A 15,196-nucleotide genomic window follows, 5' to 3' on the forward strand; every position below is an offset into this window, starting at 1 on the left:
GCATGTAAATTGTTAAAATAAGAAGGGTCTTCAAGTATAGTCCAAACACTAGTCCAAAGCCCAAGATAAGAAAAAAAAAAAGTATTTTCGATCGCATCTAAGAAATGTACATACTTGCACACGCATCATTAACGAGCCGACAGAGGCTGCAATGACGACACGAGCCTGGAGATGGCGCCCGCGGGTAAAAGGGTTCCAAAAATAAATGTAATAGAAAAACAAGACATGTTTATTCGAAACTTTATTGTTTGACAATAATTTATTTATTCTGTTGCTTAGAACTTTGGTTAGATGACAACTGTGTACAGATAAAAATATTAGTTTCATGCGTTCACACTCATACAGGAAGCGACAAGGTGAAGAATTCCGGATTCAAGTCTTTATGATAAACAATAACCATTTAAACAGAAATTGTTTTCATGTGACGAGTCATATATATATACCAGTATATACAGCATATAGTACATGGATATGAAATACTGTATGGGCAAAAAAATGAGTGATTTTTCTTTCATTCCAGCAAGTACTTATTTTACATCATATATCTTTGTGAACAATAAAAGATAATGGTTCATTATAGTAAAATAAACCAATCAATGCAGTCCTTCAGCGTTAGGCATATATAAGGAGTATGGAAGACAAAGAGTGACATAATTCAATTCATAAAAGGAACATTCAATTAATGAAAACGACCATAAAATAGTTAATTTATGACATAAGCCTGTGTAAATAAAAAGCATCCAGCTACAAAACCGGCAATTATACTAAATATTTTTGAACAGCTAGCTATTTTTCTACAGCAGTATTACCGTACCAGTATTTCTGTATAAATAATTTTGAAGTATTTCCAAAGTAGTATTTTAGTAGTACTTCTGTAAAACTGTACCATTTCCATAGTAGTATTTTTGTCATATTTTGGTATCTTTGTCATGTTACTGTAGTTGTATTTTTGTATTAGTGTAGTATTATTTCGATTGCATTTTTTTCTTTTCAGAATGAGAGTAAAATAATACGTCTGTTTTAAGCATTTAATTTGATACTTAATTTTGTAGTTATTTTATAAACTCTTTGTGGTATTTCTTCAATATTTTTGTCATATTGCTGTCAATGTATTTTTGTTGTATTTCTGTAGCAGTATTTATGTAGTAATTTTATTGATGTTTTCTTCTTAGAAGGAAAGCAAAATAATATATTAAGTCCCTGTTTTAAGAGTACAATATTTAGTCGTTTTGTAGTCATTTTGTAGTATTTTTGTGGACACACAAAGGGACAATTAGGACACAGTTATTAGTAGTACTTTATTTACCAATACATATACACCAGTCTATAAAAATGTTTTAGGGGTATACTAGGCCAGATGAAAAATTGGCATGTGGCCTACAGGCTGTAGCTTACCCACCCCTGGGCCAGAGCATGGCAGATCAAATTTCAATTAAAATATTTTAAATAAGTTCTATTATAATTATTTTACTGAATTATTTTCTAAAGGTCATTTTTATTAAACAAATGTTTCATTAATTGAAATATAGCATTCTTGTTTTTCTATTCACCTTGGATGTTCTCTGCAAAGTCCCAACTTGAGAAAAAAAGACGAAAAAAGTAAAACTAAAAGCCATCATTTCGATGTGATCTGTAGTTTTTTTCCGAAACCATATATACACATGAACTGCAGTGGTTTTAGGGGGGGCCGACGGTGCCAATGTTGTGGTGAGAAATCCACCCCCTGCTTGAAATGACCCCCCCAATGTAAACGTTACTGCAAATTATTTTGGGGGTATGTAAAAGAACAGTAGTAGTATTTGCACCTTGTATAAAAAGCACTTTTGAACAAGTTGAAAATGTTCTTACCAATCGATAAGACACGCAACCGCGTCTATTGTGGATTAAGCAACGATTCAAAACAATATTCTTCAGAATATCTCATGTATTGAAAACTTTACCATAAAGCTTATTATGCTGAAATTTACTGTCTAATTCTCAACAGATAAAACGGGAGACGAACATTCAGCAGGTGAGGCGTCAATTTTTGTAAAAATGTTTTTTAATTGATCACTTTTATTGTGTGATTCGTTTAACTTCTGACCTTTTACTTAAATTCTTTTTATGTCACATTTTTATGTTTTAGTCTGAAGATGTTTTTATATTTCAGCGTTTCCTCGTCCTTGCACACTGGTAGAGTGTGGTTCAAAGGCTAAAAATCCTTAGGCGATCTGCCACCATTCTTATCAGTGAGGATAAGCCCCCCTCAGATCCCTTTTCTCACATCATTAGTCTGTGCTTTGCCATAATCCTATTTTATTTCTATTGCTATTTATTTGTTTTTTTATTATATTCTATCTTTTGTGTATGACTGTATTTATATGAGGTGTTTTCGGTTGTTGTGCAGGGGATGAAGGATCACATTTTATCGTCTTATTGTCCGCTAATTTGTTTTTATACAGCAATTTGAGTGGCAATTTATTGCTTTGCAAGTGAATTTGATTTGATTTCGCCAAAGTACACATTTTCAACTTGCTCAAAAGTTGTTTCTATTGCAGGTGGAAATGTTTTATGCTTTGCTGTTCTATCACATTCCCAAAAAAAGAGCTACAAAGTTGTTTTAGTGACGTTTGCTCTCTGTTGCTAGGAGGGGGCATTTCCCGGGCTGGGACATTTTCCGGCACAACACTGGGCCTCTAGACCACCTTGCCCTCCGATAAGAGTAGCCTCAGTACTGTCCGGGCACTGGCCAGCAAAGCGCCATGCAGCGCAAACTGCGCCACAAGCGCCCCAAAGCCGCGGTAGAGGCCGCCAAAGCCCTCCTTGCGACGGATGGAGTGGAAGCAATCGGCGAAGCCGTCGTACTGCGTGTTGACGGGCAGCACCAGCGGGCTGCCGCCGTTTCCTGCCGCCACGGCGATGCCGTCGGTGGCGTCGATAATGGTGCGGGTGCCCTGCAGGCTGAGGCGGTGCAGCACCGTCTCCAGCGGGTAGACCAAGGCATCCGCCACGAGCGAGCCCAGCCAGGCCGCCGCCAGCTCGGGGAAGTGGGCCTCCAGCGGGTCCGTGGGCGACTCTGCCGAGCCCTGCCGCCGTTTCTTGGCGCGCCGATGCAGCCACAAGGCGCCACTCTGCACGGCTGCGGCCACGGCGTAGCGGAGGACGGCGTGGCACACGGCGGGCAGCAGAAGACAGCTCAGAGGGAGAAGGCGGCGGCTGTGGGGGGCGCCCATGCCAAGCACACGGGCGAGACCTTCGCGCAGGCAATCCAGAAGCCCCGACGACGACTCGTCGCGTACGATCTCGCTCTGTGGGGATGATGGGAAGTTGAATCAGCCAAAACCTGTTAAGCCCAGCTCACCGCGAGGGAAAATTTGGAAACGAGCCCATTTGTTACAGAAAGCCAACTGTGAACCTGATGCATTTTTGCATTTGTTTACATCACCATTCAAAATAGCTACTATATACCGTATTTTCAAGACTATAAGTCTCTCCGCAGTATAAGTCGCACCGACCCAAAAATGCATAATTAAGAAGGAAAATCCATGTATAAGTTTTTTTAAATTATTATTATATACCACAGCCATATCCCCCTAGTGGGAGGTGGCTAGAGTCATTTCTGACTCTTTTTGGGAGATTGATTCAGAGGAGGGATCCCAGCCCCCTCACCGCCCCATTCCAACCCCTAATGCTGAACGCCAAGCAGAGAGGCAACGGGTATCAATGTTTAAGTCTTAGGTTATGACTCGGTTGAGGCTTGAACCACAACCTCCCAGTATCGGGGGGGCGCTATACCTCCAAGGCCACCGAGTTGGTATGTATAAGTAGGTCGGTTTATAAGTGCCATTTATGTGATAAAATCCAACACCAAAAACATACATGTTTTCGTGAGAGTCAGTTTAAATAAATAGAGAACACGATATTCTAATGTTATAAGTATGTGCATAATTTAACATGCTCATCAGTAATACCGTAACATATTATTTATTCAGAAAACTGAAACAAAAAACATGCTTACCAAATTTCGAGCTTCACTCCAAATCACTAAATCCAATGAAATTATCATCCCTGTGTCACTTTTACCAGAAAAACATTCCCACACTTGGGTGGTAGACGAAAAGCTGTTCACTCCTTCCACTTCTACGTCGCTGTCAAGGTTGAAATGATCACACTATTTTCACACACGGTAAAACTAACACGCGATACGACCCGGGAGGAAATATTTGTTGGCCTGGAGAGGGATGGGTGCCACCAGGCTGTATTTGCCCAAGACACACAACAGGAAATGGTGCCCCTACGACCCTAGTGGTTAAGGGATACACCCACTTCACCATAGACAAATATTAGAGAATGGAGAAAGATGTAAATAAACACAAAAAGCATGACAAGGGGAAAAAACACATTGGTGTATCTGATGATGAATCAGACTTTAAAGATGCATTTAAAAAAACATTACAAATTTCATGTATGTATCCTCTTCATTAGTTTACATTCTCAATAAATGATTTTAATTATTGCCGCATGTATTAAACAATGTCGCTTACAATGCTTGAAATGAAAAGAAAAATCAGGGGTGCGCCTTATATACAAAAATGGTAAAATGTCTAAAAGAGTTTGGAAAAATATTAAAGTATATTCCACATAACTTAATGGAAAATGTTTCCCATTTGGCTTATCAATAAAAAGAAGGTAAAAGGCATTACCTGCACGGTTTCAATGAGGCTGGAGCAGTAGAAAGGAAGTGCCACCACTGCTGTCAAACTGCCAACAGAAAGTCATGTCCAAATTAAAGCTTTAGCAAATGAGGCAGTGTGCTGTAAACTTGATATGATTTTAAACAGTCTTAGATTATTTTTTAGGTTTAGTCCAGGGTTCGTACACCCTTTTATGGACAAATTCAAGCACTTTTCAAGCACTTTCAAGGCCAATGTTTTCTGTACCTTCAAGCCATTTGGTTGCCAAAAAGGCAGAGCCAAAAAAGCCGGTTTTCTAAATAGAGCTGTCCTCTTAGGTATGACCAGTAAGGGGCAGTGGCGCTTCAAATGACAACGCCATAATAACAAGCTTCATTTTCACGCACTTTTTTCTTTATTTCTTGATTTTTCTTCTAGAGTCAGACTGCCAAGAAACATGGCAATGGCAACCATTTCTAGCCTTTTCTAGCACTTCACCCAAAATTCAAGAATTTTCCTGACTTTGAAAACAACATTCAAATTAAGAATTTTCAAGGATTTCAAGCACCTGTACGAACCCTGTTAGTTATTTAAATTACTTTAAATTACAAGTGGAATAGAAATAGTATTTTAAGACCCTGGGAAAAAAAAGTAGTCAAGTCACATTTATTTGTATAGCCCTTAATCACAAAGAGTCTCAAAGGGCTGTACAGATCAAAGACTATTGCAAACTATTATTACAGACTATTATGTCACCATCCCCTGATCTAAAACCTACATGAGGGCAAATAATACACATATTAACAACATAAAATATAGGTTATTCATATGCTATATGTTGGCCTGAAGGGGGATGGGCGCCAACAGGCTGTGCTTGCCCAAGACACACCACAGGAAAGGTGCCCCTACCACCCGTGTGGTTAAGGGACCCACACATGGGAAAAAACTGGGACTATTAAATGAACATGATTATAAGTTGTTTTTGAAAGCATAAAATCTTTTTAAATTATTTTAAAATATCATTTATAGGACGGCATATATTATTAGGCACCGCTTTAGTGGTGAAAAAATACTTCATTAAATAAAAATGATATTTAATTCAAATAGTAAAAATACATGATCTTTTTATTGTGCTTTTTTTGAAAATATTCGTAGATTGAGAAATTAGCACTTATTTTACATACCATGAGCCTCGTATTGAAGGATCTGACATAATTTCCTGTCATCTTGCTGCTACGGGTAACCCAAAAACAACTCATAAAAGGCTGGCAAAAAAATAAGATAAGAGGTAGTTCACTTCGAGTTCCCGTAGTTTGTATTCTTCTTTGTGCTTTTTAGCGATTGTCTTTGGTTGCAGGACACACTACAGCGACATCTGGTGGTCAAATAATACACACTGCCCCTTTAATGTCTTGTTATATAATTAGAGTTTGTATTTATTAGCAATATAGATGTATTATATTAATATATATTAACTAATTATGTCTCAAGGCGCAATTATTTTGCCGCTGATTTCCAAGTTTCAAATTTGATGCGGAAAATGTAAGCATAACAAAAAGCAAGACGGAATACCAGTGATTGGCAGATGATTTAAAAACAAAAGTACCTGATAAAAATAAAAGGCTTAAAAAACAAATAAGAAAACACAAACCCCTTGAGCAGGAAGTGACCGGCCAGCTGCTTGGCACTCCAGCGATGTGGAATCTCTCTATGAACAAATGCACGATGTTTAGATCACGGCCGAGGCCAGAGCCTTGCAAAAACAGTGTTACCGTGGCAACGGTGTGAACTCGCTGATGATCCCCTCAGCACCAAGAGTGACGCCGTGCACGATGAAAGTGCTGCCCATCCCTTTCCACAATGATCTCAAACCCTGAACACAAAGCATTTTGGCATTTAATTGTTTAATTTCTGAACAGAAACAGGATTGAACCAAAATCCATTAAAATACACCCAACAAAAAGATAACTTGAACTAGTTGACTAATTTTGTCATTCTTATTTTGTTTTTTACAAACTCTGATCACACATCATTCAAACCAGGAAAAATCAAAGGACATTTATCGCCACAAACTGTAAAAAAAAGAATACATTTTATTCATTCCAAAAATATTTCATATAAATTTATAAATGTGATTTGAATCATATATAAGATTATTTAGAAAATGGGATATAAAATAGATTTAGGGCTATTCCAACCTTTAAAGGGACACTGTGTAATATGTGATCACTAGGATGTCGCGGTGTATGATGATGTAGAGCGCAGGTCTCCAACCTTTGTCCAAGTTGATAGCTACTTTTTGTTATTAACTAATTACTTAGAGCACCTAGTTTGTGATGAATTTTCAAAATAGAAAATTAGCGAGATGGTTTGCTAAATAGCTCAAAAAGAAGCTTGATAATTAGCTAGAATGGTAAAAAACTGGGTAAAAAACTATATGAGCTAGGTAGCTTTTTACTCTTAGCTCTCTAAATAGCTGAGTAAAAACCTTAAAAAAACAGCTAGCTTGCTAAAAGATTTAGCTTGATAACTAGCAAAAAATACATGTAAGCTAGATAGCATGCAAAAAAATGTAAAAAGCTAGCTGGATAACTAAAAGGTAGAAAAGTAGTTAGGTACAAAGCTAAAAAGGTAGCCAGATAGCTAGCTAAAAGAGTAAAAAGCCAACTAAATAGCCAGATAAAAAGATGAAAAGTAAATAGATGGCTAGAAAGGAGGCCAATATTTAGCTTGATAATTAGAAAAAAAAGGTAGCTAGATAGCATGCAAAATTGTAAAATTTGGCTAGTTAGATAGCTAGCCACAAAGCTTAAACAGAAGCAAGATCGCTAACTAAAAAAAAAAACCAACACATTTTTAAAACCCATCAATTGGAATTACTTTGTAAAATATCTCAATACAAAGAAAAATAAACATATTCAATACATGAATAGAATCTCCATTCTCTGAATTATTTGCTTAAAAATAATTATCAATAGATTGGCGCCTTGCATGGCTGCACGGCCGCTATTGGTGTGTGAGTGTGTGTGAATGGGTAATTGTGAAGCACATTGTAAAGTGCTTTGGGAAGTCTTCATTTTATATATATATATATATATAAATGCTATATAAAATGCAGATCATTTCATTTCATATGTTTGTCCGTGAAGTCCATGAAATGGAATTTATATGTTTGAATATCTAAAATAACAACTTTTCATTCTGTCATTACATTGTTACCATGCTATCACTAGGTTAATTATAATAAATAGGGTTGAATAGACTCAGAAAATCACAATGACCAAGCACTAGAGAGCTAAATCCGGGCACCATGTTAATGACTCCTGATGTAGTGCAACTAAAAATGAGTGCTAAAAGAAACCGGGATTGGAATTCTATTATCTGAAGACCTTCCACCCAGTTTATACTTGCAAGTTCAAAATCCATTGATGTCTTCTCTCTTTATTCTGACCGTCTGCTGAAGTTCTAAAGTTTAAACTAAACAGTATAGAATAAGATCTCAATTCTGAAACAAAATGTTTGCACTGTGTTCATACCTCAACCAATTGTACCCCTAAAATCACACACCCCAAAATCTTACAAGAATCTAATTTCGTTCTTGGAAATCGACTATGTCAGCCAAATTTGGGTTGGATCTACTGGTGACCCACCTGAGCTTTGCTGATGGAATACATGACAGCGAGGGCGGTGAACGGTGTCAGGTGGTCGCAGTGTGCATGGTAGTTGACCTGTGAGGAAAACACAAAAGGTTAAAGGATGGTGGGCGCAAGTCACCACACGGAAGACGAGGGGTCCATGCCCACCTGACACTGGCGGCGGAAGACCACGCATGGATGAGTTAGAACGTTCTCTGCAAAAAGACTGCACGGACATTGCACATGTTAAAAGACAGCCATTGCACTGACAACTAGGGCTGCAAAAATCATATCCACAAAAAAAAATATCGATGGTAATACATTCAATTGTCGACAACTATTGTCACTGGACATGTTTTTCCAACGGAGTGAGGCATCTTACACGATTAGTCACTCTTTGGCAATAATGTCTCTGTCAGAAACAGAGAAATGACGGCTTCGACATCAAGTACAACTGCCAAAATTTCCAAAGTTTGGGAGTATTTTAGCCTGGATACGGCGAATAAAAAGACGACTTGCAAAGCAAACCTTGCGTAAAATGGCAGTTTCTCTGTGATGCACTAACATTTAAAGAGAACAGATGGACAGTCAAACGAAACCGAGTCTGACTCGGCTCGGTAAGATTCAAGTCACGATCAGTAAAGTACGGGTTTGATGACATGGATTGTACATTTTATACGCATATATTTTGCTAGAAAACAGAGCTGGAGCATGATGCCAGGCTGTGCCTGACAAACATTTGAAATTAAATGCAAGAAGCTAGAAGAACAAATGTCGCTTCTTAAAACGTTATAGTGTGATATAGCTGCAAATAAGTATTTGAACACCTGACAAAATGAATGTTAATATTTGGTACAGTAGCCGTTGTTTGATATTACAGAGATCAAACGTTTCCTGTAGTTTTTCAAATGTTTGCACACACTGCAGGAGGTATCTTGGCCCACTCCCTCACACAGATCTGTCGCTGTGAAACACAGAGTCTGAGCTCCCTCCAAGATTTTAGATTGGGTTCAGGTCTGGAGACTGGTTGGGACATACTAGAACCTTGATCTGCTTCTTACAGAGCCACTCCTTGGTTTTCCTGGCTGTGTGCTCAGAGTCGTTGTCATGTTGGAAGACCTAGCCACGACCCATTTTCAATGCTCTGACCGAGGGAAGGAGGTTGTTCCCCAAAATCTCACAATACACGGCCCCAGTCATCCTCTCTTTAATGCAGTGCACTCGTCCTGTCCCATGTGCAGAAAAATACCCCCAAAGCATGATGCTACCACCCCCATGCTTCAGAGTAGGGATGGTGTTCTTCGGATTGTACTCTTCATTCTCTGTATCATCCAAATGGTCAAATGCATATTTAAGACAAGCCTTGACATGTACTGGTTTAAGCAGGGGAACCGTTCGGTCTATGCATGATTTGAAATCATGATGTCTTAGTGTATTGCCTACAGTAACCTAGGAAACGGTGGTCCCAGCTCTTTTCAGGTCATTGACCAACTCCTGTCGTGTAGTTCCAGGCCGATTCCTCACCTTTCTTAGAGTCATTGAGACCCCCGAGGTGATATCTTGCACGGTGCTCCATTCCGATTGAGATTGACCGTCATGTTTAGCTTCTTCCATTTTCTAATGATTGCTCAAACAGTAGACCCTTTTTCACCAAGCTGATGGCAATTGCTTAGTAGCCCTTTCCTTTCTTTGGACAGCTTTTTGGTCTTCCCCATGTTACAAGTTAGAGTCTTACTGACTGTATGGAGTGGACAAGTGACTTTATGCAGCTAATGAACTCAAACCGCTGCATCTGATTCAGGATGATACATGGAGTGCAGGTGGACTTAATGGGCGGACTAACAGGTCTTTCAGGGTCAGAATTCTAGATTATACAGCTGTTCAAATACTTATTTGCAGGTGTCTCACACAAATAAATTATTATAAAATCATGCATCGTGATTTCTGGATTTTTCTTTTTAGTTCATCTGTCTCACAGTAGACCCCTCCATGATTTCGATTTGGGAGAAATAGCAAAATAGAAGGGGGTTCAAATATTTAATTTCTTCACTGTATATACTGGACTGTCTCAGAAAATTAGAATATTGTGATAAAGTTCTTTATTTTCTGTAATGCAATTAAAAAAACAAAAATGTCATACATTCTGTATTCATTACACATCAACTGAACTATTTCAAGCCTTTTATTATTTTAATATTGCTGAATTTGGCCTACAGCTTAAGAAAACTCAAAAATCCTATCTCAAAATATTAGAATATCATGAAAAAGTATACAAGTAGGCTATTCAACTAATCACCTGAATCATCTAATTAACTCGAAACACCTTGCGAGGTTTCCTGGGCCTTAAAAACACTCAGCTTGGTTCAGTAAACTAAATCACAAGTATGGGGAAGACTGCTGATCTGACTGCTGTCCAGAGGACCATCATTGATACCCTCCATCAGGAGGGTAAGACACAAAAAGAAATTTCTCAAAGAGCAGGCTGTTCACAGAGTGCAGTTTCAAAGCATATCCACAAAAAGTCTGTTGGAAGGGAAAAATGTGGCCGGAAACGCTGCACAACCAAGAGATATGACCGCAGCCTCAACAAAATTGTGAAGAAGAGCCGCTTCCAGAATTTGGGGGAGCTTCAAAGACAGTGGGCTGAAGCTGGAGTCCAGGTATCAAAAGCCACAGTTCACAGACGTGTCCGGGAAATGGGCTACAATAGCCGTATTCCCATGGTCAAGCCACTTCTGAACTCAAGACAACGGAAGAAGCGTCTGACTTGGGCTATGGAGAAGAAGCACTGGACAGTTGCAGAGTGGTCCAAAGTCCTCTTTTCAGACGAAAGCAAGTTTTGCATTTCATTTGGAAGTCAAGGCGCCAGAGTCTGGAGAAAGGCTGGAGAAGAGCAAAATCCAAGTTGCTTGAAATCCAGTGTGAAGTTCCCACAGTCAGCAATGGTTTGGGGAGCCATGTCAGCTGCTGGTGTTGGTCCACTGTGTTTCATCAAGTCCAGAGTAAATGCAACTGTGTACCAAGAGATTTTAGAGCACTACATGCTTCCATCTGCTGAAAAGCTCTATAGAGATGAGGATTTCATTTTCCAGCATGATCTGGCACCTGCCCACAGTGCCAAAACCACCAGTAACTGGTGCACTGACCATGGCATCACTGTCCTTGATTGGCCTGCTAATTCCCCTGACCTGAACCCCATCGAGAATTTGTGGGGTATAGTTAAGAAGAAGATGAAAGACACCAGACCTGCAAATGCAAATGAGCTGAAGGCCGCTATCGAAGCATCCTGGGCATCAATAACACCTCAGCAATGCCACAGGCTGATTGCCTCCATGCCACGCCGGATTGATGCAGTAATCCGTGCAAAAGGATTCCCAACCAAGTACTGAGTGCATCAATGGACATTTTCAAATGTTTGATTTAGTTTTGCTGTTATAAAATTATTTTTTTACTTGGTCTGAGGAAGTATTCTAATATTTTGAGATAGGATTTTTGAGTTTTCTTAAGCTGTAGGCCAAATTCAGCAATATTAAAATAATAAAAGGCTTGAAATAGTTCAGTTGATGTGTAATGAATCCAGAATGTATGACATTTTTGTTTTTTTAATTGCATTACAGAAAATAAAGAACTTTATCACAATATACTAATTTTCTGAGACAGTCCTGTATATTTGTTTACGAATCAGCGGAATGTTCAACAAAAGATGTATTTTTCACTGTTTCTTGTCTGCCACATAATTGAATCAACTTTGTACAAAAGAAAAAAATGATCAGATGTTAGTTTCAATAGTCGGTGACTAGTCAACTATTAAAACGGTGGTTAGTTGCAGCCCCACTGGCAATATGACATAACAGTATCCTCACCTGACCAGTCCGATCCCAAATCCCGTGAGGCGGTTCAGCTGCTCTGAAACCACAACAAAAATCGCACATAAAATAAGATTAACGGTCAAAATAGGCAACATGATAATCTAGGTCAAAGGTGTCTAACTCGTTTTGGCTCGGGCCACATGGTAGAAGGAAAACATTCTTTCGTAAATCGAAGAAATAATGAGTGTACCTTATCTGGAGGGTTGGGGGTCTTTTGGAGGCTCAAAATGAAATTGTGTTTGAGATATAGGGCTTGATTAAAAAACGATTATTGAGGAGTTTATTCCCTTCACTAAGATTGAATCCCTTGTGGGGTTCATCAACTTTTCATTCTTAAAAAAATAAACGCAATTCATCAATTGAATTCATTCCCACTACAGTTTATTTATTTCAGATTTGAAAGTGACATACAAACACTCATTTTCTTTCTTCTTTCACTCTCTTTGTTCCTCTTTGTCTCTTTCTGTGTCTTCTTACCTTCTTTTGCTCTCTTCCTTTTTTCTGTTTTCTCTCTCTCTCTTGCTTGCTTTCTCCTTTTGTCTTTCTCCCCTTCTATCTCTGCTCCTTCTCTTTTCTCTCCTTCTTTCTCTCCGTGTATCATTGGATTTCATTCTTTATCTTCCTTTCCCCCTCTTTCACTATTTCTCTTTTTATCTCTTGTTTCTAACGCTCTCTCCCTTTTTTCTGTCTCTGCGTCTTTACCTTCTTTTGCTCTCTTCCTTTTCTCTTTTTCTCTCTTGCTTTCTCCTTCTCCCCTTCTCTTTCCTCTCTCTCCATTTCTCTTTGGATTTTGATCTTTCTCTTTCTTTCCCCTTCTCACTATTCCTCTTTTGTTCCTCACACTCTGTCTCTTTCTTTGTTCCACCCTCTCTTTCTCTTATTTCCTTCTCTCCAACTACTATTCCGGCCCCAGAGAGAATGTTTGTTCTACCATGTGTCCCCCGAGTTAAAATGAGTTTGACACCCCTGCTTTAAAGTGTCCGTAACTTCAAAATATTAAACTTGCTGACGCCATCTTCTGGCTGAAATCATAATTGTAGCCTCTTTAAGCTGCTTTATGGCACTCCCACACACATCTATCTAGAATGCGCTCAAATAAACTTCATTTTTCATCTTTTGGGGGTTTTGGGTCAGCATTTGGACTGTATTTGAAGCAGTCCTTTTCTTACTTTTACCATTTTCATCCTAGAATAAAATAAAACCGCGACCTTGTGTATGAAATCACTCTCTTCCCCTCATGCCCACGCCCCCTTGCCTCCACCGTATTGCGCTGCGTGGACAGAAACCTGATTATAAAACTAAGACATAAACAGATGGGCGCGGTGAGAAAAAAAATAAAGGCTATTAGAACTCAGTTGAGCTTTCTCAACACATAAGAGAAAACGTTTCATTTGAAACTTTTTTAGAACACCGAAAACTACGCACCCCACCTTTAAGATAACGAGAGGGTGGTTCCTTAATGTTCTTTGATGGGTGCTTTGTGAGTGGCACCTGGCCATTCAAAGGACACAATTAAAAACTGCAAGTCATTGACGTGAGGCAGCTCGTGTTTCTCTCAGCATTGTCTCGAAGGCCACATAAAATGATGTGTAGGGTTTGACACATGTGATATTAACTTTAAAAAAATAAGACAAAACATGAATTTAACAGTATTCCTATTCAAACAATTTGACGGACGGCGTGCCTCAAAAAATGGTAGACAATAATAGCTACGATATAATTACACTAGTAATGTAAAGTAACTAAGTATTTATGCAGTTGGTCTGAAGGTAAACTAAGCTAATGGAAGCTAAGCTAAAATAAGCTCCTCACCGGGCGGAGGCGGGCCGCCAGCCTGCACCGCAGACGGCGCGTTCCAGTCTCGCTCCCCGGCGAATCCTCCGGACATCCCCGACGGCTCATCGTAGAGCGGCGTCCGCTCTCCAGTGTGCAGGTTGCGGCTCCCGGGGATGTCCGGAGGCGTGGTAACCCAGTGGAGGTGTTGAGGAGGCTCGGCGCTTCGGAGCGAATAAGCCGCCGAGTAGTTAGGCTCGTCCCGGTTGCCGCGGTACGTGAGCCCGTCAAAACTGTCCGGTCGTCTGGACGCCATGAGAAGGACCGACAGAAGGACCGAGAACAACCGCGGCGGGACGAAAATCGTCAGTCCGCCAACATTGATGGACGACCCTGAAGAGACGGGAACTGTCACTTGACAGTGCAGCGACCCGGATGTTAAAGATGAACGGCCATGAGATGTTTTTCTGATGGCTTTCAAATTGTCTAGCGCCTCCTAAAGGCTTGGTGCTTCAAACCAGTGGTGCCTCCAGTTTTTTTTTCATTTGGGGGCAATGTTCCCTGTAATTTTCCACGGGTCTGAGCGTTCACACAAAGTCGGTGAGCAACGCTTGAGACAACAGTGAGCAACCATAATCCCAAGTGTGGCAAAATAATTAATTATCAAACATGTCCAAAACTTGACATCAAGTTACATTTTACTGAGTTTCCGGCATTGCAAAATCATTTTTCTCTTTTGAATGAATTGACTCATGTACTATTGCAAACGTCGTTTGTTCTTACAATTCTTTCACAAGATATCCATTTCTTTTTATTTCCTGATATGTTTTGTCGTATAATATTAACATTTTTGAGGGCTTATTTAGTCAGTTGTAAGATACAGAACTGTACTTAATCACATTTTTAGTGGAAGTACAATGTTGGCAACAAGATTCACTTGATAAAATTGGAACTTATTTGAATGCAACACGAACTTTTTCTTCTTTTTTCCGTGTTTTTTTCCTCTACTCTTTTTTTAAAAATCCTTTAAAAAAATCTCATTGTGTTTATTTTTTTCCGAGCTGTTACTTTTTTCTTTTTGTTCTTTATTTACTTTTTTCCTACATTTCTTTCTTTTTTTTCAGTTTCTTTTCTAAAAATTTTCCTTCTTTTTTTCTCTTCCTTTTGTTTCTTTTTTTTCCTAAGGTTTTCACTACTTTTTCATTTTGGTATTTTTTTCTTTTTATTCTATTCCCCCCTTCCTTTAAGTCATTTTGTTCATAATGTT

General features: G+C 39.1%; 1 protein-coding gene across 1 annotated transcript; it reads right to left on the reverse strand.

Annotated features, from left to right (window-relative positions):
• Positions 1 to 224: 224 nt before the first annotated feature.
• On the reverse strand, positions 225 to 14,382 carry slc25a46 (solute carrier family 25 member 46). The gene is made up of 8 exons (XM_088319803.1): positions 13,969 to 14,382; positions 12,151 to 12,193; positions 8,456 to 8,513; positions 8,303 to 8,380; positions 6,425 to 6,525; positions 6,304 to 6,360; positions 4,683 to 4,740; positions 225 to 3,287 (listed from the first exon to the last, which is right to left on the reverse strand). Exons 1-8 carry the CDS (start codon positions 14,243 to 14,245, stop codon positions 2,676 to 2,678), a joined length of 1,284 nt encoding a protein of 427 aa, XP_088175929.1. The 5' UTR covers positions 14,246 to 14,382; the 3' UTR covers positions 225 to 2,675.
• Positions 14,383 to 15,196: the final 814 nt, after the last annotated feature.

The sequence above is a fragment of the Urocampus carinirostris genome, chromosome 16, assembly GCF_059441175.1.
Source record: "Urocampus carinirostris isolate Australia breed hairy pipefish chromosome 16, RoL_Ucar_1.0, whole genome shotgun sequence".
NCBI classification, from domain to species: Eukaryota; Metazoa; Chordata; class Actinopteri; order Syngnathiformes; family Syngnathidae; genus Urocampus; species Urocampus carinirostris.